The sequence below is a fragment of the Silene latifolia genome, chromosome Y (assembly GCF_048544455.1).
Source record: "Silene latifolia isolate original U9 population chromosome Y, ASM4854445v1, whole genome shotgun sequence".
NCBI lineage: Eukaryota > Viridiplantae > Streptophyta > Magnoliopsida > Caryophyllales > Caryophyllaceae > Silene > Silene latifolia.
This window is the reverse complement of record NC_133538.1, coordinates 135,757,635-135,784,912: the sequence shown is the minus strand read 5'-3', so window position 1 is coordinate 135,784,912 and position 27,278 is coordinate 135,757,635. Positions and strand designations below refer to the sequence as shown.

The window sequence follows — 27,278 nt, the reverse complement described above, 5'->3', positions numbered from 1 at the left end:
CCCTTTAGTCGATCGACTGACTTCAGCTTAGGAATAAGTCGATCGACCAACTACTACTGTTGGTCGATCGACTGGTTTTCATACTAGGCCGTCTTGATTAAGTGTCAATTAACCATCTTTGTATAAAAGGCGGCTGAACAATCAGTATTAGTTATCACGATATAGACAGAAAAACTTCCTACGTTACTTTGCTTCATTATTTTTGGATCTAAACTTGTAATTCCTTCCTTCCAATTTCGGTAATTTCAATTGTTCTTCGTTCATCTTTCTTTATTTTTGTTATTGTTCTTTTACTGTTCTTATTAGATCCATTTTATGCTTGTTGAATTTCTATTTAATTCTGTCATGCAATTCTTTGGTTTCTCCTCTACTTTAATTGTTATTTTCCATCCAATTATGCATAGCTAAATCTCTTGTGCTACGATTTAGGGGATCCGCGGTTTTGTGATGGTATTATGTTAGGTTATTAAGTCTAGCAGTTTACTCCGTCTGAATTGTTAATCGTAGCATCTGATTGCGGTTTGATTAATTAAGTGCACGTAATTAATTGACCATCTTGTTAAACCTTGACCTGGATCGAGAGATTGGAAAAGGCGAAGACTTGTTATGAACAATAGGATACTCTAATTAGGGCGAGAGCTATATTAAAATTCTAGGGCGAATAGTGGACCGACAGGACCTGTTCAGTACCCTTCAGACCGTTTATTGCTGACCGTTGACCTTACCTTAGATCGTTGTAGAACGTGGTGAACCGACCATCCTAGCTGTTTCTCTCTATTTTTGCTTTACTTATTTCTTACGCTTAATTTCTCTTCCTTGCTTTACTTTAGTTTTAGTAAACAATTCAAACCCCCAATTTTGTGACTTAGACAGACCTTGATCAACAAGTAGACTACAATTAGCCTCCCTGTGGATTCGATCCCGACTTCCCTAGCTATCCTAGTTAGAGACCAGTTGGTTATTTTTTAGAGGTGCGTGATAACCTGTCAAATTTTGGAACCGTTGCCGGGGACGCGGCGCATTTCTACTTGTTTGTTTTCGTTTGTCCTTTGTCTCAAGGAGCCCGTGTTCCTTGAGACCGATCTTACCTTTCTGTGCTATTTTTGTTTATGCCCAGGTCCCTCAGGTCAGAGATCTTACCGCTTGATCCCGAACGAGAAAGAATATTTCGAGCTAGGCGAAACTTTTGGAAGGAAGTCCGTCAAGCAGAAGACTTGAGTACGCTTGACGCTGCATACGCCAGTTATATTGCAGAAAATCAGTCTTTTGAAGAAGACACTTCAGTTTCTGCCACTACTACAATCATGCCTACTTTAGCAAGTCATTCTGAGCCCACCCTTGCCTCTGTTCCAAAGGGAGTCAAGCTCCCTACTAAAGATATGGGTACTTTTGAAATTCCTTCATCTTACATTAATCTGGTGGAGCGAAATTTATTTGGAGGAGGAGTTGGTGAGGACCCTGCTAAACATATGGAAAAGTTCATTAGTTACTGCTGCTCTGTCCCTTTGGCTGCGGGGGTGACTCAAGACCAAGTCAAAAAGACTCTTTTCCCTTTCTCCCTGTAAAATGATGTAGCGGAGTGGCTACGTGACTTGGATACGGAAGCTCATGGTATTACAGACTGGAATTCATTAGCTCTTGCATTCTACAAGAGGTACTTCTCACCCCAGAAGACAAATGCCCTTAGAAGCCATATTACGAGTTTTAAACAAGGTCCTACTGAAGACCTTAATGAGGCGTGGGTTCGTTTCAAAAAACTAGTTCGATCTGCTCCACACCATGGCTTCCAGGTCTGGTTCCTTTGCAACCAGCTTTACAACGGGTTGTATGACGATCATAGAGCCTTACTTGATTCAGCTGCCAACGGGAGATTCCAGAATGACACTAATGATGCCAATGCCTAGAAACTAATTGATCAGATAGCTACCCACACTACTGAGTATGGTAGTCCAAGGGGTAGCACAAGAGGAGGTGGCTCACATAGTGCGATTGTAGCTCAGTTAGAGGCTATAACTGCCCAAATTGCCGAGATGAGGACAGCCCAGTCGTTGGGTCCGCCGCAGACAGTTCATGATTTGATTCAACATGAGGTCCCTTGTGAGAGATGTGGTACTCATGGTTATGTTGTAGCTGGATGTATGAGTATTATAGAACAAGTTCATGCCTATCAATCTTTCAAGCAAGGTACTCCCTATTCTAATTTCTTCACTGAGAGGTATCAGAATGTGTTTCATCCTACCCCTCCGCCGACCAATGCCTATATAATCCCTCAAAATCGTGGTAATCAACCACAAGGGAACTTTAATAGGCCGCCTCAACAACAGTTTCAACAGATGCAGCCTCATCCTCAGGTCTCAAACAGTGATATGTCGGACATTAAAGCTATGTTGCAATAGCAAATGGCAGCTTCACAAAAGCAGGAAGCTCTAATTGCTCAATTGTTGGCTCAAAAAAAAGTCTTGGACAATCAACTAGCTAAATTATCAAGCCAAAGTTCAGGTAGACAACCGGGTACATTGCCGTCTCAGCCTGATAAACCACATGAGATCGTAAATGCTATAACTCTAAGGAGTGGTCTTACATATGATAGATCACAAGTGCCCATGAAAGGTGACGAGTTCGTTATTGAGGATCAGGTTGTTGATGCTATTGACGAGTGCGCTGAAGAAGCTGTTTTGATGCCTGCAAAAAGTCGATCGTCAAGACCAGATGGTCGATCGACTAAATCTGCAATTGTGAGCACTAACGACTTTGAAAAAAGTCGATCGACAGATGTAGATACCCAGTATCTGCCGAGTCTCCAACAAACACCCGATGATTATCGGACTACAAAATGCTCAGGAATCGCAGCGTTTGATCGACAGTTTTGTACAACTATACGTCGGAAAACTTAAAACGATTTCGAAAACAAAATATTTCAAAACTTTTCAATAGTACCTGGAGTGTTTAATGCATGACGACGGGATCACAATGACACTAACTAGAGTCAAAACCGACACCGGACCAAAAACCGACTCAAAAATTCAAATCCCGACTCCAACAACGAGTCAAACCGAGTCAAACACAAAAACAAAACTTTTCAAGACTTCCATGTTAAGTATTTCCGGAATGCTTCTTGGTTAAGTACAAATCATGTCATCCAAAACATAGGATAGAACAAATCATGATTTCAATTGCGTGATAGTGACAAGACACCTCGAAGACCCGCGAAATGGCTCGCACCTCTTTAAGCAGCCGATGCGGCCACGTCGCTCAAAACGCACACAACTACCCATTTCTCTATAAATACCCACCTTCACACATCATAACACCTTATGCGAGTGTCTGCCCCCTCATCTCTCCCTTAAAATTCTAGACTCGACTTCTCAAGTCATAAACCGACACGTGTTTTTGACCTACCAATCGAAAACACAAGCCTTACACATTGTTTGGTGCCGTCATCGTGCATTAAATCACTTGACCGACCATCTCGACTAACTACACCATCACTAAACTTAAAACACTCCTTTACATTGCTAAAACGGTTTTCAAACCGAGTTTTCCGACCAAACAAGTTGATACACTTTCGTCGATTTCTCGTCTCAAGCCTAGCATGTAAGTATGAGGGTGTAAAAATCCTCTTCTATCATGTTTTTCATCTGTTTTATAACTATAACATGCTAAAAAATGCATAACATGATTCAAATATAGGTTAGATGAGCCAAAACCGGATTTTAACCGGAGACAGGGGCTGCTTGTATAGCAGGCAGGCTCGCGCCTAAACCCTCTCTCAGGCCTTAATCCAGCCGTGTTTGGTCGCATCTTCCTCTTTATTTCATTTCTTATTTGTAATCGGTTTTTACCATTTCAAATATCTCAAATCATTTTCATGATAAACTTTTTACCATGAAACATTTTTCACCCTTGGTTCCTAATACCATGATGGTTTAATCCGTCTTTCGGTGATAATATTTGGTTAATTACATTTTAAAAGGCATTTTAAAACCTTTTATTTCATTTCTTTATATTTCAAAAACAAACATATTAGTCATAAATACAAAATCATCCTTGGTTCCACATACCATGTCGGTTTCAACCCGAATATGATGATAAACATTGACTAGTCACAAATAAATAAACTTAAAACAATTAGTTCATAATCATTTTTCGAAACTATTCATGTCAAGCTTGCAAAACCGAGCCCGACATCAAACATCGCCAATACAATGATGATTATTCAAGTCCCATTCTTCATATCAACACAAGAGCGGTCTAAATGACCTTTTCAAATCAAGACGGGTTCAAACACCCTCTTTTCAAACCACTTTATAAACGTTTTAACAGTCAGAAGACACCCTTGAATCGTCTGCTGACTCGCGCCTAAACAGGCTAATCATTTTCCAATTTTCAAACCAGGACAGGCCTGTTTGCATCGCCGGATGGCTAGCGCCTATATAGGCTGCCTGATGCAGACCCTGTTTCTTTCCAGCACTTTTCTAGGACGATCCCGACTTCGGATAACCCGAATACAGGACGGATCAGATGACAAAACTGCTTTGTTACATTGTATTTGCAAAATGCCTTACTAAGACAAATGGATCACGTTATGCACCATAAACCTAACTCGGTAAATGGATGTTTAATTTCCGTCTTGCATGCAAATCAACATTAAATCCAACTTGACATCAAATACTTAATACTTGGATAAAACAACTGACAAAGAAAGCTCACATGTTAGGTTCAAACCTATGGATGCGCATTCATGCATTTACCCGTTTTATCAAGTTTCGCATTTAACCAACCAAGATCGATCAGTAGAGGCCACTACCATGGGCGGGATTGGGTGTCCGATTACAGGGCTTCCCAATACGTATCTTCACCTCTTACTCAGAAACTTTGGATAGTGGACGACCTTTTCCAGGGCGTACGAGAGTCATTATAGAGATAGGATGCTAAAGAGGGACGACTCCTTATATTTAGTACCTATGTCAAACACCGCTTTTTGCCTTGGTTGACCTAGGTATAAAGTGGATTCGAACGGGTTCCAAGCATCCCACAAATGCTTGGTGGCGACTCCGAACAACTCTTGCATCGTTTCGAGACCCTTGCTGAGACGAAACCAACCAATCTAAAACGATCCGGTCGAAAGCATTTTTACGCCACCGAGCGTGGCTTTCCGACTGCTGCATGTCCACAGATTGACTGGGCATCGAAGATGGCCTATGTCCACAGATTGGCGGCTCCGCTGGGGGAAACTAGGACACTTGTGTCTTTGTGATCCCTAGATGGTGAGACTCGAACGAGGTCTTGGTTGAAATGCGTTAATTGATATTATGGTCATAGTTGGGTCCCTTGTCCGGGCTCATAACCTAACCCTTTTTGACCAATTGGCTCGTCTCGTCGGCGTGAGTTTTCTCATCCCCGCGTTTCGAATTCCGATTGAGTCAAGCATACCGTTGACGTTACACATTTCTGTTTTGTCAAAGAGCTTTCATCACCTTCGAGCACGAGTCTAGGGCACCCTCCTTACACATTTTGTTTGGATTGGTATCCCTCTCGAAAATCGGGGTTTGATCGCTTGGTGTGTAACCCACCCTTTTAAGCCAAAATCCGTGTCAACATTATGCATAATATAATGAAACTGCGAGTGCTTATGTGTTATGTTATCATAAGTCCTTCCGTGTCATTTCAAACTTTCAAAAACCCTTTTTGCCCCGTTATAATAGCCGTTTCAAACCTCGGTCTTTCGCCGATCGTCGCATTTCAAAAACACGCCTTATTAGGCCGTCGTAATGACGATTTTCAAACCCAGTTTTCTACAACCATTTCAAACAACACGTCTTTTTAGGCCGTCGTAAGGACGATTTTCAATTCCGTATTTCACAACCATTTCAAAAACACCTTTTTACGCCGTTATAATCGCTGCGTCAAGACACGAATTTTAACCCGTTTCGCGCCGACACGATGGCTCTTTCAAAACCCGAAAAGGCATACACCCCTTTTTGAAACTTTTTTAGATCCCGAGGACCATACATTGTCTCCGAGACCACAACCTTTCAAAACTAGATTTTCAAAACATACAACTTTGAATTTTAAAAACCGTCTTTGGAAACAGTACATTGTTTTCAGAGCCGACTCAAACTCAAACCGTCTTTTGAAAACAAACTTAAGGCAACTTTTCAACTGACCGACTTTTGAAGATCCCTATTCTTCGGAAGCCGTCCATAAAACGGCAAACAAATCTTTTTGAAAATCTCTATTTTCGAAAACTTCAGTCCACCATTCCAATTCCGCCTCGTGTCTATCGAGTCGAAACAAGCGTACTTATGGGTCTTTACTTATGAGTCATGTTACCTCGAGACTCATTCAACGGCGTCACGCCATTACGTTGGACGCGAGTCAAAGTCCGGTCAACACCGTCACATTAAAAATCGAGTCAACACCGAGGCACCACACACGGTCGCTCTCATCTTGTCGAGTCTGATCTATTTTTCCGTCTCCCGTGTTGTCTGCGTTTAGTCGTTAAACCATGTCGGATTGGGATGTAACGTGAGCCATTTTTCTTGTTGGAAAATGTGTCCCCAACAGTAGTGCGATCACATGATTTAATATCATAATTAAATCTCATATAAAGAATACATAAGGGATGATTCATTTATATAGTCAACTGACCAACATCAATCGGTAACGATTGGCTTGCTAGAGTTTGACGTTACTGTCGTGGGACGGTGGTGGTCAGTTGATCCCTTAAGGTCACACCTAAAGGATGATGCCCTAATCTGAAAGTTGATTAATTGTATGATGATACAAGTTAATCAATTCCTTAAAATTGAACAATTCACTTGTGAGAGAGAATATTGATATCTTATTATAATGGGATTAAATAAGATTTATTGTAGTAATTGAAATACTTATTACTAAAATTGTTTATTGTTTGTGAAACAATAGAGATGAGAATGAATGGTTAATTATAATTACAAGATGTTGTGAATTATAATTTTATGACCCATTTTATTTATGTGATCAAGTATCACTAGTCAAGTTGTTGTATGTAATTTAATTAATTTATAAAATGATATTTAGTGATAAATATGAAATAAATTAATTAATAACATGTAACGTACTACATGTGAGATATTGTGTGACAAGTGACAAATTGACAAAATAAAATGGTAGTCCATTTTTAGAAGTGGGCCGAAATATAGAGGGTTTAGTGAATGGTGGTGATTTATTTTAATAAGCTAAAACAAACATCATCATAACACTACTTACCTAGCCTTACATGCCTAAGGTTTTGATAAGAACAAAAGCATAAAGTAAGATGCCATCCTTGGCATTTTTTGCTTGCTCCAACCGTGAGATACCCCTTCATTTGGAGGCTTTTGTTCTTTAATTATTCCTCTTATACTCATTCATTCATATGCAACATTTACACATGCATTTTTCCTCTCTATTCTCTCATCTTTCTCATAAACTTGAGAAATGATGATTCAAATTGTTCAATAATATTACTAATATTATTAGTGTAATATATGAGTATTAGTAATCAATTTTAAGGTAAACTACTAAACAAATATCTAGCAAATATTATTTAGTACAGATAAGGGATAATCTTGAGTGCAATCAAGAGGAGTGACTTCTATACTTGAATTCTTTGGAGGATCATCCTATTACTCATCATAGCCCAAGAACAAGTGAAGGTAGGAGACCTTACTTGTGCCCATAAATACGAAATTTACAATGTAAGGGACATTGTTTTCTTATAAATCTCTTATTTTGTTATGCATGCACTAGATCTAAAGAACAAATAATTAAAATTTTAATTAGTTCACTATTAGAGGAGTCTAATAAGAGGTATATAAATCTAACAAGTGGTATTAAAACATAAGGATGTTGCATGCATAATCGGTTATTGTTTTTCCGAGTTAAAAGATTATCATATAAAACTAAAAATTTGTGATTTATAATAATAAGCCACGAAATCATCATACATGTTATATATTCCGGTCTTAAAATGTTTTTAGGTCATTTTTATGATTTATGGAAATTTATTGCTCATTTTAATGATTTTTGGTCATTTTATTATATTTTTATGACTAAAATGGGAATTAAAATGCTAAAAATAGTTAAACTATGTTTCTGAACTTGAAAGGTTTATATGACCTCACATGCATATTTTAAAAGTTGTGTGTGAAATCTCGTATTAATTGGATTAATATTGCATGATTTATGATTTTTATGAGATAAAAATGGATTAAAAGAGGTTAAATGGTTAAAAATAGTTAAATTTCGAATTGGGCCATAACACTTTAATATGTTGTCACATGCATAATTTACAGAGTGTATGTAAATTTCGAAATTAAATGATCTCTTTTAGCATGATTTATGGATTTTTAGAGTAAAAATGGCATAAATAGTGACTATTTTGGCATAAATAGCTAAAACGTATTGCATGGCATGAGAAAATTATTTTAGGTTGCATAAATATTCTACTAATCAGATCTAATGTTTTAAAATTTGTTGGATTAAGTTTTGGATACTTTAAACATTTTATGAGATAAAACCGATAAAATACAACTATATATTCTCAAAAATAATTCGAAAATTTTAACCATGATTTTTGACATTATGAGTGTCATGGACTTATTCCAGAATGTTCAAAGATTTAAAATTTAAATTTTGAATTTTTTATAATTTAATTTGGATTTATTTCATAAATATTATGATTTTAAGGTAAAAAATGAGCATAAAATTAAATCAAGTTGAATTATTGTCAAAAATCATGTGATGACTATTTTTTGAGTCCTAAAAAGTGTTAGAATAATTAACTTGAGCTTAGATGTGATTTAAGTGTTAATTAGTGATTTTAAAAGGTTATTATCACGCATTTCCATAAAACCGGGTTATATATATACGACATAAGTTAAATAGGGCGATTTGGCACATCATTTAGCATGATTGGTACATATTATAATGCTGAATATTTCAATTGTTGAATGTCTTTTATTTATATAATTTTGAATTATGTAATTTTATCTTTGTATGACCTTAGTTTTAATCGATATTACCCGTAATGGAAAGGAATATTGATTTGGTTGTAATTTAATGTGATCTCGTACCACTTTTATTTTTATTAGTTTTTTCATTTTACAAATGTATAATAGGAATAGCTTTGTATTTTTATTATTGTTTGTAATTATGGAGCATCTTCAAAGACGGTGCCATTCGGAAAGGTGATCCGACGAAGGCGGTGTTCTTGGGAAGCGTGCCATTTGAAGATTCAAGGGACCAAAGGTGTTGGTTTCCGAATATGTATTAGATAATTTGATTTTCTATTTTAGGAAGGTCATACTAGGAATTTACTTTATTATTGCTTTGCATTTCTTTTAATATGTTACACGCATTGCCAAATCGCCATAACAACAACATGCATATCATATCGAGTCGTCGACCGTGTCAATTATAATTATCGCAGTTCACTGCTTTAGTTCACCTAAAACGTGATAGATAATAAACTGACAAGACTTCTCACATATAATAATTGAGAATTAGCCTTGCCAAAAAGTAGAAACCATGAATCCCAATTTCATAAGGGAGTTGAGCCGGCTTTACTGTAATACAAACCTTGTTACGTTGGGTAAGTGGGTAATAAAATGTTATTACATCGAAATTTGGACTGAGCTCAACGGAAGTATTCGTGACCGTAGTAGCATGTGTTCCGGGCTAAAGATAAGAATTAGAGTAATTTTTATCGACCGAGAGTTCTAGAAGTAGAATCGATTAAAGGGTTAATCCACCGAGTTATATTAATAAGGGATGACTTGGCTTACCGTACCCGTATTAATATGAATTTGGATCTCGGAATCATTTATGTTAGTTGGGTGGAGGTCACTACATAGATGCTTAAATACTTGTTTACAAGTATTATTAAAACGATAGATGTTTATTAGTTCCTTCACTTCCTATTTTGTAGTCAAAAATTTTTATAATTGCAATGGCAACTCCAATTTCATCTAATAATCATATACCGATCACCATTAATTCATCACTCCAATCATTCAATGAAAAATGCTTCTCGTATATCGACGACCCGATTAGAGTATTACGCTTTAGCATTGGTGAAGATGGGAATCTTTGTCTTTTTTTACTACTTCTACACCTCCCACTCCCATACTCATGCCCACCTATTAGGTAAGAGGATCATATGAGGGGAATCCCACAAATTCCAAGATATCCTTGTTTGATGAAACAAGGAGAAATATCAAATTGAGTGGGAATTCTAGCAAGAATGTCCTTGCAACTGAAAGGAGTATTGGTATTAATAAAGGAAACGCAAATATGGGTGAGAAACCCAAATCCGATTGCGAATTGGAAGTTGATAGTGAGACTACCACAAAACCAGAAGGGTGCCCAATCCTACCATGAATGTCATTATTTTAATGTCATGGGTCATTTGAAGCGTAATTGCCCCAAGTATTTGGAAGATATCAAAGTTGGACTTAATACTCCAAGTGGGACTTGGAAAAGTGGAAAAGCTAAACAAGGGTGATGTGGATCGCCGACAAGGAAATGGAGCTCGGGTAGCCGCCACTTCAAGAGAGATTTATGTACTTGTTTTAGCAAACAACTTTGAGTTGTAATCTACATAATTCTTATTATGTACCCACCTTGTCTAAAACATTATTTCCATTTCTATATTAGACATGAAAGGATTTATTTTGTTTAAAATAGACATGGCTGTGAGCCATGTCACTTATCTTAAGATATACTTGATTTAGACACTTCCAACTCAAGCAAAGATATCTTCATAATACGATCCAAAAGACTCAAACAAAGTAATTCAAATGATTTATGCATTTGGCCTTTTTCGATTAGGTTACATAAATGAGAAACGCATTTAAAGGCTAGTGTCGACTAGATTTATTGAACCATTTGATTTATCAATCATATGGAATATGCGAATCTTGTCTCCTTTTCAAAATGATTCGTACTCCCTTTAGTGGTAAAGGAACACGAGCAAGTGATTTGTTAGGACTAATACATGCCGATGTATGTGGTCAAATGAGCATCACCACAAGGAGAAGTTATGATTGCTTCGTCACTTTTACCGATGATTTAAGTAGATATGGGTATATTTACTTGATCAAATATTAAGTGAAACACTTGAGAAATTTAAAGAATTTCTAAATGATGTAGAGAACCAATTGAACAAAGTACTAAAGCATTACGATTCGATCGTAGTGGTGAAGATCTAAGTAATGAATTTGATTTATTAAAATATGGATTATGACCTAGTGTCACTACCCATAAAGATCAAACTAATATGAGTCAAGTTGAGTTGTTGAACTCACTTTTGGGGATTTTTATTTTAATCTGGAGGGTCAACCTGGAGATACCTAGAGTAGAGAGTCTATTTAACAGTTGACATGGATAAGACTCGTATATAATGTCCGTAAAAAGCAAATTTGGTCTTTTATGAGCTAATTCGTCAGTCTAGAGGAACTCTTAGTACTCCACTATATATATATATATATATATATATATATATATATATATATATATATATATATATATATATATATATATATATATATATATATATATATATATATATATATATATATATATATATATATATATATATGTGTGTGTGTGTGTGTTTGTGTCTCACAAAGCTATCTCTTTAGAAGATAGAGGTATTTCTAAGAGATAGAGTGGGAGTAGATGAGATCGTCACAAACATATCTTATAGTATTACTTTGTGAAGGTAATGAAACTATAATCTATAAAGATAGAGTGGGAGTATAGCTAAGTGGGAGTAGCTCACATGTCTTGTTGTTAAAATATTGCTTTGTAAAAGTAATGGTATTATGACCTTATTCCAAATCGATCTTGTTACATACGACCCATAACATTACAATCCGAAAATTGTTACTCAAGAATAGATTCACTTAAAGGCGAGGGTCTCCTTAAAGTGAATAGAGCTTTAGAGTACTTAAATTCATAGATAGACATGAAGATGTTAATCAAGATAAATAATGTTAGGAATTACCGCTTTTCATTTTAATGAAGAATGGCAAATGAGATTAAAATTCGCTTTTCTAAAATGATGAAGATCTAAGAATCCTAACATATTATGCGTAGCTATCTTAAGTTATCACAAGATGGTCTTAAGCTAGCATTAAAGGATTATACTTTTCATTAATGTGATAATAGTGGATGGGTTCATTCACATGATTGAAGAATCATGATTATATATGAAGTTAAGTGGGAGCTAGAATTTTTTCTCCATGTCTTATATGTTGATAACATATTACTTATTGAGAATAACGAACCAATGCTCTCGAGTCATTGGGAGACTAGGAAAGGGTGCGATGTATTCTAAGATTTATGAATCTGTGTGAGAGAATATTTGCATGGGGTTAAGAGTCTTATGATGATAAGATCTTTCGTATCTGTTGTAACATCAACAAGGTTTAATGGGTTATTCATGTTGATGGAAGTGGAATTACTATGATGGAGTCATAGTCGTTCACTGAACCTATTAAGTTGTTGATTACATGAAATCGTTTGCTAATGTTTCCACCATTAGAATGATCATGTATGCCAACAGACACACATGTCATGATGTGATATATGCCTAGGCCATGATGAGTCAATAACAAGATAATTCCATGATATGGCTTGAGAAAGCCTTAATGAACAATTGAAGACTTGTTCATATGTTTGGATGATAAACTAAGTTAGGTGTTGAAGGGTTGCACAAACTTTAGTTTCCAAACTTAAAGGGATTTGTTGAAATCCTAGGATATCTTATTGACTTAGGAGTAAGAGACTAAGAAAAGTGTTTTAGTTTCGCACATTGCAATATCTACAAAAGGAATCTAAGTAAATTGTGATAAAATGGTCAACATAAGGATTAAGAGTGAATCCCTCTACAAATGACTTTATCACAAGTTATGTGATAACAGTGGGAGCATCTTTCAAGTTAAAGAGCCCAAGTCTAGCAAGAAGGCTAGACAAATACTTAGAAATAAATTCAAATTATTAGAGATACCATTGAATTAAAGGAAATAGTGATTGATAAAGTTGGAATATATGGATATTGGGTATATCCACTTGCCAAGCTTTTATTGCATTTTAACTAGAGTTAATAATACACTAAAGATTATAGGATATGAAGTAGTAATATTTTATTGACTATTAATATGTGATAATCGCATTTATCATTTGAGTTTCATTAAAGTCACCCGTTACCTTGTCGTATCCGAATGGGTTGTAGAGACAAATTGAACCCCATTAAAGTGAACTGGATTGACATGGTATTCGCCCCTATTTACTTATATGAGGTGACGTCTCGAAGTGACTAGAGTGTGATGCGATTGATGGCAAGTTCAAGTGCCATAGAGTCATATGGGATGACTAGTCGATCACATAGGCAGACTGTATGGGATACTCTGTCGGGTAGTGACCGCTTATAGAGTTCTGGTAATTCATAAAGCCTGGTCGTGGCAAGAGCTACTATAGTATTCTTATGAGTCAATTCTTTTGACTAGAGACTATTAGCCCAAGTTGGCACAACTTCTGATTAGCTTTGATTTATACTCTACGATTTCGTAAATGAGGTCAAACTGGGTATATTTTGGGTTATGATGGACTGTGGCTAAACGAAGGGAATAGGGCGATAGGAATTGTCCACCCCTTGTCAGGGTTATTTGAAATCTCAAGGCCACTCGAAGAGTAGTTAACTGGAAATGCGTGGCCACGCTCAGAAAGTATCTATGGTAGATCATTTCGGTCAGACAGTTTACACTCCAGATCGAGAAAACCACTCAAGATATGATCAAGTGTAAGTACGACCTGCAAGACACCTTGCATTGAGTGGGAGATTGTAGTAGGACAAGAGAATTGGTGACGCACACTTGTCTCGGACAAGTGGGAGATTGTTGGAAAATGTGTCCTCAACAATAGTGCGATCATATGATTTAATATCATAACTAAATCTCATATAAAGAATACGTAAGGGATAATTCATTTATATAGTCAACTGACCAACATTAATCGGTAACGATTGGCTTGCTAGAGTTTGACGTTACTGTCGTGAGACGGTGGTGGTCAGTTGATCCCTTAAGGTCACACCTAAAGGATGATGCCCTAATCTGTAAATTTGATTAATTGTATGATGATACAAGTTAATCAATTCCTTAAAATTGAACAATTCACTTGTGAGAGAGAATAATGATATCTTATTGTAATGGGATTAAATAAGATTTATTTTAGTAATTGAAATACTTTATTACTAAAATTGTTTATTGTTTGTGAAACAATAGAGATGATAATGAATGGTTAATTATAATTATAAGATGTTAGTGAATTATAATTATATGACCCATTTTATTTATGTGATCAAGTATCACTAGTCAATTTGTTGTATGTAATTTAATTAATTTATAAAATGATATTTATGTTATAAATATGCATTAAATTAATTAATAACATGTAACATACTAAATGTGACATATTGTGTGACAAGTGACAAATTGACAAAATAAAATGGTAGTCCATTTTATAGAAGTGGACCGAAATATAGAGGGTTTAGTGGTTGGTGGTGATTTATTTTAATAAGCTAAAACAAACATCATCATAACACTACTTACCTAGCCTTACATGCCTAAGGTTTAGATAAGAACAAAAGCATAAAGTAAGATGCCATCCTTGGCATTTTTTGCTTGCTCCAACCATGAGACACCTCTTCATTTGGAGGCTTTTGTTCTTTAATTATTCCTCTTATATTCATTCATTCATATGCAACATTTACACATGCATTTTTCCTCTCTATTCTCTCATCTTTCTCATAAACTTGAGAAATGATGATTCAAATTGTTTAATAAGATTACTAATATTATTAGTGTAATATATGAGTATTAGTAATCAATTTTAAGGTAAACTACTAAACAAATATCTAGCAAATATTATTTAGTAGAGATAAGGGATAATCTTGGGTGCAATCAAGAGGATTGGCTTCTATACTTGAAGTCTTTGGAGGATCATCCTATTAATCATCATAGCTCAAGAACAAGTGAAGGTAGGAGACCTTACTTGTGCCCATAAATCCGAAATTTACAATGTAAGGGACATTGTTTTCTTATAAATCTTTTATTTTGTTATGCATGCACTAGATCTAAAGAACAAATAATTAAAATGTTAATTAGTTCACTATTAGAGGAGTCTAATAAGAGGTATATAAACCTAACATTTCTGCCTCAGAGCCATGACCTCGTCTTCAGCTTCATCTAACAACAACAATGACAACAGAGATAACACAATTGCTCAGCTAGCCAGCCTACTCACCGCACTTAAGGTCACCCTATACCGTGTCGAGACCCGTATCGACACCCTGGAAAATAAGGAAACCGGAGAACACAACACTCCGCCTTTGACTGAAACCGGGAAAAGGCTCAAGCTCTTGGAAGAATAACTCATAGCCCGTGGTAACAACATCCACCTTGAGAACAATCGAAGATTCGAACCCATTGAGGATCAACTACCTGACAACTTCACCTTGACTGATGTACCCAAGTTTAAGGGAGTGGAGGACCCACTCAATCACATTCCGGCCTTTAAGGATTACATGGCCATTAAGGGGGTCAAACAGGAACTTTTCACCCGGATCTTCCCGTCATCCCTGGAACCAATTCCCTGCCAGTGGTTCTATTCCCTCGACCCCAAGAACCTTACTACTTGGGACGAAGTCGCCGTCGAATTTGCCAAACAGTATGCCGACAATGTTGAAATCCAAGCTAACACCCGCACTCTTGAGGTCCTGACTCAGAATGATAAGGAAGGGTTCACAGAATTCCTAACCCGTTGGAGGAGGGTAAGCACTCAATTGGTCAGTAAGCAGAGTGAATCAACTCTGGTGGAGAAATTTGTCAACAACCTCCGCCCGGTTTATGCCAACCTGTTAAGATATCAAAACATCAAAACGTTCCAGGACCTACAAATCCTCGGGACCCGCATTGAAGACAATCTCTGCAAGGGTGTCCTAGCCAAAACCACCGGTAGAGGCTACCAGGGATCTACATCAACCGAATCTCGGCCTTATGGTCAAACAAACAAAATTGACGAGGTCAATCTCCTCGAACCAACCACAAAGAAAACTGAGCGTCCTCAAAGAATGTTCACAAACTTGGGGTCAACCTATGCCAGTGCCTTAAAAAGTCTCATGGACCAAGGGAAACTACAACCGATTGGGCCCACTCCGGACCCGTCCAAGGCTAAGAAAACCCGCTTCTGGAATCCTAATGCCTACTGCCAGTATCACCAGGGAAATGGTCACGACACAGAGGCCTGCTTTAAACTGAAGCACGCCATCCAAGATATGATCAAAAAGGGGGAGCTGCCTTTACCTTCGCCAACCAAACCGAACAACAAAACAAACCCCTTGGGAATCCATGCCATCTCTGTTGACGAGCCAACCTTGGATTGCTCACACCCCATCCTGCCAATTGATAACGAGGTGAGTGCCTTGGAGAAGGATACCCCGGACGGGATATTCGTATTCAGCGCCGCAACTATGCTCACCATGTTCCAACAAGTTGAGGAGGCCATAGCAAGTCTCTCAGAAAGGATTACCCGACTTGAGGATGCCTACCACAGGTTGATTTTCATCCCACCAACACCACGCACCCGAGGAAGGGTCCTCCAAGCACCCAAAACTGCCCTCGCCAGGAAGGAATGCTCCCGCGACCATTCTGGCACGCACCCCACAATAATCAACCCCACAATAATCGACCCCAAAAAAAATTACCCCCACAAAAACTTCCCCTACAAAAAATACCCACCAAGGAATACCCCTCCAAGGTACCCTCGCGATCCCGAAATCAATGGTATCTGAAGAGACGACGCGGAGGATGCCTACATGGTTCCGGGAAAGGGCAAACAAGCAAAAGAGATTGGTCATCTTACCCTGTCCGGACGCCCCTACCAAAACCCGAACAATTCAACAGTCATTCCAACAACGAATGACCAGGTTATCCCGGACACGGACACCCAACCCAAGGTTCCCGAAAACTCGATCCTTAAACAACTGTAAAAAGCAAAGGCCAAAATTTCAATTTGGCAACTGATTGCTACATCCTTCGAGCATCAGCAGGCATTGCTACAAGCCTTAGGAAAGTTGACAATTCCCTCTACCTCCTCTCCTGAAGAAGTGGTGGCACATATGACAAGGGATGTCCCCGACCTGAACAACCCAGTCATCTTCTCTGACGAAGATATCCCTCCACTCGGAGCCAACCATAACCTGGCCTTGTACATCACCGTACAATGCCTCAAGAAGAATATGCCTATGGTTCTAGTGGATGACGGATCCGTGATTAATGTCATTCCCCTTAAGACGACTCACAAACTAGGTATCAAAGAAGCCGATTTAGTCCCAACTAACCAAGGAGTACGCGCCTATGACGACACTCATCGTAAGGTTTCAGGGCTTATCACCTTGACCATTGCAACTGGACGCTTGGAAAGACAAGCCAGTTTTCAGGTGGTCGACATCGACGCCTCTTTCAACATGCTCCTGGGGCGCCCCTGGATTCACGTCGTCAAGGCTGTCACCTCAACCCTTCATCAGAAAATCATGGTCCCTTTAGACGGGAAGATGATCACCATTCCCGCTTCTCCGATCAAGGCTATCATGAAAAAGGGAATAGCCTTTCAAGTCATTGAGGAGGACGACATCAAATTGTTGGGATTCCAAGCTGTGAATGCCCTAACCGACGAATCAGCACCCTTTGATTGTGACCCATTCTCCAACCTCACAGTAAATCGCATTCTGATGCGCTAAGGTAACTTCCCGGGCTTACCCCTCAATCCGCTGAAGAACACCTTGCCTCCTATGAAACAGGCCAAGGTCCCCAACATCCCCTGCGGGCTAGGCTATGAGCCTACCGATGAAGACATCCAGGAGACGAACCTCCTAATACGAAGCACAATAAGCATGGAGTCATCCTCCGTCCCTACCATTTGACTCTCAATGGATACTTCGTCCCCGAGGGAGAATCCGAGCTCTACAACGGTTTTCCCGAGCCAATCTATGACTCCGTAGCTAAGGTCAAACACTCGGGTGTAGAAGTCTTTCAAGGCTGCTACTTCATCCCTGACAACACCAAAGCTGCGCCGAGTAAATCTGATTCGACCCCATGCTTGGACGGGCAAGCCGTCAGTCTCCTCTTCGGGGAAGACAATATCAAGCACCTCGGCTATGAGGCCATCATCAACATTGCTCTAAAAGATGATAAGTTCGATCCCACCGCCTTAATCTCTGATACTGACCCAGAGAAAGCTACACAAGGCTGGAGGAAAACTGTCAAGTGAACCGATCGCTAAAGCCGCATCCTCAAGGTCATGACTGGAGAAGGCCCTATGTTCAAAGAGGAAAGTGAAGAGGAGTCTGAGTCTGTCTTAGCTCCTGGTACTCTTGATGTCCCGGTCAAAGTCCTCTTTCCACTGTTTTATCACTAGCTTGTGGCTGCTTCAGAGGCCGAGTCAACTAAGGTTATCCCCACTCCCATGGAAGGTAGCAACCTGGAGCTTTTTCCAGGAGCCACCTTCTTTGTTGTGTCGCCTCTAACTGCCCATGAGATGTCTGTCCTATCCGAGCTTTTCGCTCAAGTCGACTTAATGAACGCTAAGTTTGCTTATGACTCGTTTCATTTTAACTACAATGCAATTTTGAACGAACATGAGGAATTTGACTTGAGTAACTACCCACCTCACCTAGCCAAAGAATTTGACAAACGAGAAGATATGACCCCCATCATTGAGGAGACCGAACCTATTAACGTAGGGACCGAAAACGCACCTCAAGAACTTAGGATAGGGGCAACCCTTGACCCCTCGGAAAGACAGCAGTTCATCGGCCGGGAGATTGCAGAGCACAGGATTGTGACACCCCCATACTTCAAGTGCCTTACCAAGACCACTTAGGTATAAGGACGCCACCATCTCGGTTTCCCAAGGCAATGATAATCATAAGACAATACCGAAACATATTTAAAAGTAAATAATGTTTAACGTGATTACATGCCAATATTAAAACTGTTAAAAGAAATACAAGTTCTCAAAACTGTCTACTGCCAAAATACTATCAAGTGCCAGACACAACGGAAGACTTCTAAACTACAACGTGGTGACTCATCCCAGCTATCCCATACGCATCGTCACATACCTGCTCAATAACTGCTCACCACCCCGAATGGATCACCACAGTTTTTAAAACATTTAAACGGGATCAGTACTATTTACATAAAAGTAAGCCACAACAAATCAAATGCCAAAACAGCTCAACACACAACAAACCCCAGTCTCCATAATCAATCTCCTCGTATCTGACTACACACTAAAGTGTGTAGCCCTACCAGAGTACCCATCGTAACAGGTACTCGACACCGCCAGTGGGAGGCCGCAACCGTACCCACCAAATCCCCCCTCATATCCATCGAGCGATAAACCCAAGTTCATTAATGTGCACATCCCTTCTGTGGCGGGTTCCACAGAAGGCGAATCAAGGGCGTGAAGCCAATCCCGCAAGTGACTCCACTCAGCCAGGGACGCACCCCGAAGAACACAAAGAGAGAAACAGTAATCACAATACAACATCAACAACCGTCTGAAACAATCAACAATATGAAATCACAATCGTCTGAATCAACCAACAATCACTAACTACAGCACAATCACCAATTAATACCGAGTAGGGAAACCCTACCTGAAATAAGCCATCACAAGACCGTCACAAGCAGCTAATCAAAATGCTCTTCTACGAAATCTCCTCCTATAAACACATATACAATCATGAAATTACTACTAAGCCAATCAAACACCCCAAAACCCCCAAATTACCCAATTAGGGTTTTATACAAACTTAACGAATCACTATAAAAATTATACAAGAATCTTACCCTTGACGCGACGAACTCAACAGTGTAAAGAATAAGATGATCAGACGATCCTAACCCTTGGGATTTGTTAACAACGCGAACAAGGAGAACAACGTAGCTCTTTTTCTCACTTGAATTGTTTTAGAAAAGTGAAAACTGATTACGAAAGGTGGCGGAAATCCTTTTATATTAATCACGCGTTATTAACAAAACCCGGCTAAAATAACCTGTAAGACTCACTTACTTGATCGAGTGCCCCTTACTCGATCGAGTGCCACACATACTCGATCGGGTACCCATCAGACAGACTACTGTTTCGTATAAAAACATACTTACTCGACAGAGTAAGCCCCACTCGATAGAGTACCCATAGACATAGAAAACCGTAGTATTACAGTCTTCCCTCCTTAAAAAGAACTTCGTCCCCGAAGTTCAACCCATACTTAAAACGAACATTCAAACTCGGCCAAGACACAACAACGCAACTAAGAACTCAAAACGAAACCCCAACCTATAAAACATGAACTCTTAACACCAACTCCACCAACTATTCCTACCTCTACAACATGGCTCACGATATCGTATCAATTACATTATATCTCTCTCGACACTAACTCCATACACTACCAACTACCATCCACAAACGCTGCTAGCTCCGTAACATATCATCCACCAGAAAATCCAATATCAAGACACTCATAAACAGCAAACAATTTTCTTTTCGAATAAGTTCCTGTAACAGTGCTACTCGATCGAGTGGGTTAGGCACTCGGTCGAGCTGGCCTTACTCGATCGAGTAGCTAAGATACTCGATCGAGTAGCCTAAAATCAGATTACTCTTTTAGCTACCATACCTGCAGCTACTCGATCGAGTGAGAGGCACTCGGTCGAGTGGCCACAGGTCAAATGCTACTCGAAAACTTCTCTAACGTCACACAAAGTATATATATACACAATCGCATAACCGTGAGCCAGATGATAACCCGACCATAAATCCTGCAAACAAGTCTAGGAAAGCAAATACGGTTGATACCGTCATTTTGTTCAAAATTAAATTTATAAACCGAACTAAAACTATAGATAGTGATAGTAGGGATCGAACCACAGAGAGACAAGGTTAATTCTGTTTGCTAATTTTTAATCTATAAAAGTAACAATAAAAGGGGGGGTTTGATTTGGTTGTAAACTAAGCTAAGTAAATAAAACAAACGATATAAGAAGATGAAATTGAATAAAAATAAAGGGCTAAGATGATCGGTTTACTATAGCTGCGATGGCGCATAATCCTAGGTAACTTCGAAATACGGTCGCGAAGGATGGGGAAAACAAGTCCTCTCGGTCCATGTTAAATAGTAACTACCTCTCGGCCTATGCTACTAATCCCTAAATCTCATTAATACTAACTCTCGTTCTTGATTAATGATTCCTAATGCAAACTAAATCACGTTATCTCTCGATCTTAGCAATTTAGTCGTTTTAATTCGTTAATTATTGTCCATTCCTATCTCTCGATCTACGGGATGGTCAAGTTTGAGCATCTATCAAGTCTCCTCTCGGTCTCATTGAAAGATAAAGCACTTAACGAAACAAACAAAGCAAAACCAGACGCGTAACCAGTCGATCGACCACTGTAGGTGGTCGGTCGACTAGTCGAGGCAGTCGGTCGACCAGGGGTACTGGTCGATCGACCACACCGTGAATCGAAATCGCCTATAATTTATGCCATCTACGCTATAGCTCACCTACATCTTGGCGGGGTTTATTTAGCTACTCATAATAATAATTGAAACAACAATAAAACATGAATAAACTAAATAAAGAAGCATAACAATTGAATTAAAAGGATCTAAGGGCATAAAGGAAATAACTAAAAGCAAGAAACAGAAACAACAATTAAATAAGAGAACAAGAGATTAATTAATAAGGGATTAAAAGTAGAAGAATTACAAACGAAAACGGAAGAGAAAGGAACAATGTCAGCCGTTCCAAGCAACGTCCAAAGAGCCTCCACTAAAACTGAATAATAATTGATTTTTTTTTATCCCTTTAGGTTTTATTATTCTCTCTTATATATATTAAGAGATATTATTATTTAATAATATACCAAAAATAAGACTAAGTATTATAGGTCTCGCGTAATTAAACTTCACGCTATAACCGTAACCTGGTCGATCGACCACCAATATCAGTCGATCGACCACATACTGCAGCAGTACCATTCTATCGAACATGAAATCCTCAACGCAGCTCAATATTGACCTTGACGCTTATAAATTCGACTTCACACACTCCAATGCTAGGATAATTCGGCTCCAAATATATTCTTCTCCTAAATGCAAGCTTGTGGGACGGTTTTAGGTTCAAATACCGTATACTTGACACATTCCTGCAAATAACACAAGAAATACCGAAGTACGCAATACGGGGCATAATCGTAGCAAACGACTACTAAAATAGCATAGTAATGCGTGCTAAAGAGGCCTAAAAAGACTATATAAATGGCACGCATCAAATCTCCCCAAACCGAACCTTTGCTTGTCTCCAAGCAAACTAATGCAACTAATATGAACTAAATGGAAAGGAGTAAAACATAGACAAGCTGAAAACCGTCTACTCAAACCAAGTTAATGCAACAGGATCAACTACTAAAAGCGCAATGTCAAGCAAACGAATTTATGCATATTTCAAAAAGATGTTGAACTTTCGACCTTGCAAGACTTTCAGAATTGGACTCTCACGGGTCACTCTTCTCTCAACAAAGCAAATGGTAAGCATATATGTATAAGAGAGAAAGAAGAAATAACAGTTGCTCACCTAGACTACGACCGACATATTCGTGCATGCAATATAGTATGATAAGTAATTCTAGCTACCGTGCACATACACTCCAACCATTCAGGGTCCATCACATGCCGAATACTTGCAAAGTTTTGGATAAGTGAGGCTATGAGTAAGAAGGGGCAAAACGATATGGGAATGAGAGGGTAAGTAGCCAAGCTAGCATCCTATCAAACCGAATAAAACATCCACTATTACTCAATAAATAAGCTCAAATGCCTTAGTCAATATGGCATACAAATCACTAATCCAAACTCAATACTCCTCATAAAATACAAATCGCAACATAGGAGTCAAATAACTCAATTTGTTTTTCTTTTCTTTTGCCGTGTTCTTTTCTTTTTCTTTTTTTTCGATTTTTTTTTCTTTTTTTTTCTTTTCTTTCGGAAACTTTCTTTTTCAAAAAAAAAAAAAATTTCTTCCATCCACTTTTTCATTTACCAACTCCATATCAAAATAGCTCGAGCCAAAAACTGATACAAAAAACAAATACCACTAAAACTACTAAACTAGCTCAGCAAAGGGTAGGCTTAGTTTATGGATTGTAGCAAAAGGGTCAACTGGCAATTTTTGGCTAGCTAATGGGTAAAATGAAATAAAGGGATTTCGCAAGCATTCTCCAAACATGTGATACCAACCACTAACCAGAATGTATGCAGGCAATAAGCAATCAAAAATCATACTTTGCAAATTAATGTTACACGACATGCAGGGAGTAACTACTCACAATCCTAAATAAACTGGTCATGAATGACACCAGTTACAAAGCTCTAAACCTCAGAAATTTCAAGCAGTTTGCCAAAATTTTCAAGTCAAGTCTACTAGTTCAACAAATTTTGAAACAAAATTTGAGAAATTGCAACGGACTTTTACTTAAAGATGTGAAACAATGCAAGGCTTAAGCAAATAGACAGTTAACAGCAATGAAAAACTCCAATCCGACTCAACCTAAAATGCAAAAATAAACGTGATTTTTTGAAAATTTTAAATTTTTAATGATTATTCTGAAAAGTAAGAACAATGCATGCAGAAATGCAATAAATATTAATGCAAAACAAATGCAAATGCAGACTCAAGGATGCATTACCCTCCCCAAACCAAATCGGACAATGTCCTCATTGGACCAAATACTACCTAACAAAGAAGCAACAAAAAGAAGACATATAAGAGGGCGGTAAAAATGCAAACTAAACTTAAAGGAGATAAAATAAAATGGAGTAGGAAACTCACAAGATATAACCTCCCAAAACCAGGACATGAAACGGGGAGATAAAAGCAATCGTGATACAAAGCGGGATCATGAGCATACATCGTCATGCAACAATGCGGGCCACAATGTAATAGAAGCACTAGAAGTGAATCGTGTCAATCTAACTCTGCAATAACTTGAGTTCTAATTAGCAAATAAACAATAACGCAAACCTCCCCAAACCAATTCCCGACAAAAGGGAATTGCAATAAATCAGATAAAAGTAGGGAGAAAGAACTCAAAAACCAAAACCGAAATTTGTCCAAAGGCAACTTAAATAAACTAAACTAATACTAAAACTAATCGTCCTAATAAAACAATAAATAGTCCAACAGAAATCGAAATTACAAAATAAATACAAGCCGAATAGCACTACGGCTCAACAGGAAGATACCCCAAAGTAGGGCACTTGATTAAAAGAGGTCCCCTCAGCAGGGTGGACCGCTACTCTGGGCTTCCAGATAACAGGCTTAGCCGAAGGAAGGCAATCTGGTGTCGCATAAGCAAAGCCACGCTTCTTCACTTTTCCCGGCCTATCTCTCTCAGCAGCTTGCTCAAATTCTGTCTCACTAATATCACCTGGATCTTCTATGCCCTCTCTGCCAAGACCTGCAGCAAAAGAAACCACAGCATAGTCCTTCAGCCTGCTCCCAAGCTGGGGCAGAGGTGTCAATACAGCAGAAAATAACTCAGTACTAGTAATAGGAGGATCCGTAACAGGATCTATAGAGGATATGGCGTCACAAGGCTTGATTTGCATCAGGGCCCTGTGAACGCCGGTCTGAAAAAGGGTCAAATTTTCATCCCCTACCTGTATAGTCATGGTCTTACCCCTGAAATCTATCACTGCACCAACAGTGCATAGGAATGGTCGTCCTAAAATAATAGGAGTGTGTCGGTCTTCGGGAATATCCAAAACCAAAAAGTCAACGGAAATAAAGAACTTCTCGATCTGCACAGATATGTCCTCTAAAATACCTATTGGCCGTGATTGGGTACGGTTGGCCATCTGCACGGTAATATCAGTAATACGAAATTTAGTGAAACCAAGTCTCCTAGCAAGAGACACTGGCATAACACTGACACTAGCCCCTGTATCACATAGGGCGTTATCAACTATATGGGTCCCAATACAGCAAGATATAGAAAAACTACCCGGGTCAAATCGTTTATGAGGTAGCTTATTTCGAAGATGGGCAGTGCCCGTTGCAGTGAAAGCTACTACATGAAGATCCTCTATATATCGTTTACGGGATAGAATATCTTTCATAAACTTCATATAAAATGGTACCTGGGTAATTAAATTAGTGAAAGGAACAGTTACCTCAAGACCCTTGACGATCTCCAAAAATTTACCGAACTGAAGCTCCAACTTTGCATTCTCCAAACGCTCCGGATACGGGACCGCAACGCTCGTCGTAGGATCAACAATTTTCGGCTTCCTCGTGTTCAAAACCTCCATCACATCCTCATTAGCTGAGGTATTATGCAAATCCAGAGACGGATTTCCATTCTGCACAGGATCACCAGTCGATCGACTAGTGTGCTCGGTCGGTCGAATGACAGCTTCGGTCGGTCGACCAGTTGGGATGGTCGATCGACCATCAGTGCTGCGTTCAATAAGTTTCTGATTGTCAGAATTGTTTGCAATGTCAGAGGCCTCGGTCGATCGACCGATGGAGTTGGTCGCTCGACCAACTTTACTGGAGACGATTTCTTTTTCCGCATTAGAAATTATGCTATGCTCCTCAATATGTCCCGAATCTTCCTTTGGCATTTCGGGTCCATTATATGAAACACCACTATGGAGATTAATCGCATTAACAGTCTCGATTGGCCTCTTAAAATTGCTCGAAGAACTAGCGGCTTGATTAGCCACTAAAACCGCTAACTTATTTGCCAAATTTTTGTCTTGCTCAATCCTAGCTTCCTCCATTTTCATTATTTGAGCCGAAATAAGTTGGACCAACGCTTCAAATTCCACCGTTTCATTTGTTTCATGAATGGAAGAATTCTCGAGCTTTTCGAACCGGGCATTAATAGAAGTTTCAAATGCCGCAACGGTACTCGTTTCAACACTTGGTTTCGGCGAATTCCCATGCGAATTCCCATATTCAGCTCTATGAACCGCCATCTCCTCAATAATGTTCCAACCCTTATTACCAGCTACATTATTTTGAAATCTACCATTTGCAGCCGAATCAAGGATGACTCTGTAGTCATCATACAAAGAATTATAAAATTGGTCGCAAAGGTACCACAACTCAAAACCGTGGTGAGGAACAGATCGAACCAACTTCTTAAAATGGACCCACGCTTCATGAAATTTCTCATCAGGTCCTTGCTGGAAATTTGAAATTTGAGCTCTCAAAGCATTGGTTTTCGCAGACGAATAATATTGATTGTAGAAAGCCAAAGCCAGAGATGTCCAGTCTGTAACTTTAGCTGTTGCCCTATCAAGGTAGCGGTACCATTCACGCGCATCATCCTTCAAGGAGAATTTAAACATCATCGCCTTTACTTCATCTTGTGTCACCCCAGCCGGTACGGATATGGAACAGCAATAATCCGTAAATATCTCCATATGCTTCCAAGGATCCTCATCTGGCAAACCAGCAAACTGATTTCGCTCCACTAAGGTAATATGGGAAGGACGAATTTCGAAAGGAAGAGTGAATCCTTTTGGAAGATCGTGTGCTGTTGGCTGAAGATTATCAGATATAGTAGGCATGATTGTAGAACTGAGAGTACTCAAGCCTTCCTCTCAAAAATCGTCTTCTAACTGTGCACAAGCAAAACTAGAAGCAAAAGTAAGCAACAGCCTCAAGGAACCAAGGTTCCTTGAGACAAGAAAAATAAATTAAAAATAAAACAAACAAAAATATACCGTCTCCCCGGCAACGGCACCAAAATTTGATACCGTCGTTTTGTATCAAAATTAAATTTATAAACCGAACTAAAACTATAGATAGTGATAGTAGGGGTCGAACCACAGAGAGACAAGGTTAATTCTGTTTGCTAATTTTTAATCTATAAAAGTAACAATAAAAGGGGGGTTTTGATTTGGTTGTAAACTAAGCTAAGTAAATAAAACAAACGATATAAGAAGATGAAATTGAATAAAAAGAAAGGGCTAAGACGATCGGATTACTATAGCTGCGATCGCACATAATCCTAGGTTACTTTGAAATATGGTTGCGAAGGATGGGGAAAACAAGTCCTCTCGGTCCATGTTAAATAGTAACTACCTCTCGGCCTATGCTACTAATCCC

The 27,278-nt window shown here is 38.7% G+C and overlaps 1 protein-coding gene across 1 annotated transcript; it reads right to left on the bottom strand.

Annotated features, from left to right (window-relative positions):
- Positions 1-24,385: 24,385 nt before the first annotated feature.
- LOC141628998 (uncharacterized) lies at positions 24,386-26,737 on the bottom strand. The gene is made up of 2 exons (XM_074442076.1): positions 25,331-26,737; positions 24,386-25,279 (listed from the first exon to the last, which is right to left on the bottom strand). Exons 1-2 carry the CDS (start codon positions 26,735-26,737, stop codon positions 24,386-24,388), a joined length of 2,301 nt encoding a protein of 766 aa, XP_074298177.1.
- Between the last annotated feature and the right edge of the window lie 541 nt (positions 26,738-27,278).

What these genes read in the sequence shown, in the direction of transcription:
- LOC141628998 (XM_074442076.1), bottom strand. Translation starts at nt 26,737, where the DNA reads ATGCCTACTATATCTGATAATCTTCAGCCAACAGCACACGATCTTCCA. An exon ending in AGATCGTCAAGGGTCTTGAG is followed by an intron (nt 25,280 to 25,330) that starts GTAACTGTTCCT and finishes TTTTATATGAAG; the next exon opens with TTTATGAAAGATATTCTATC.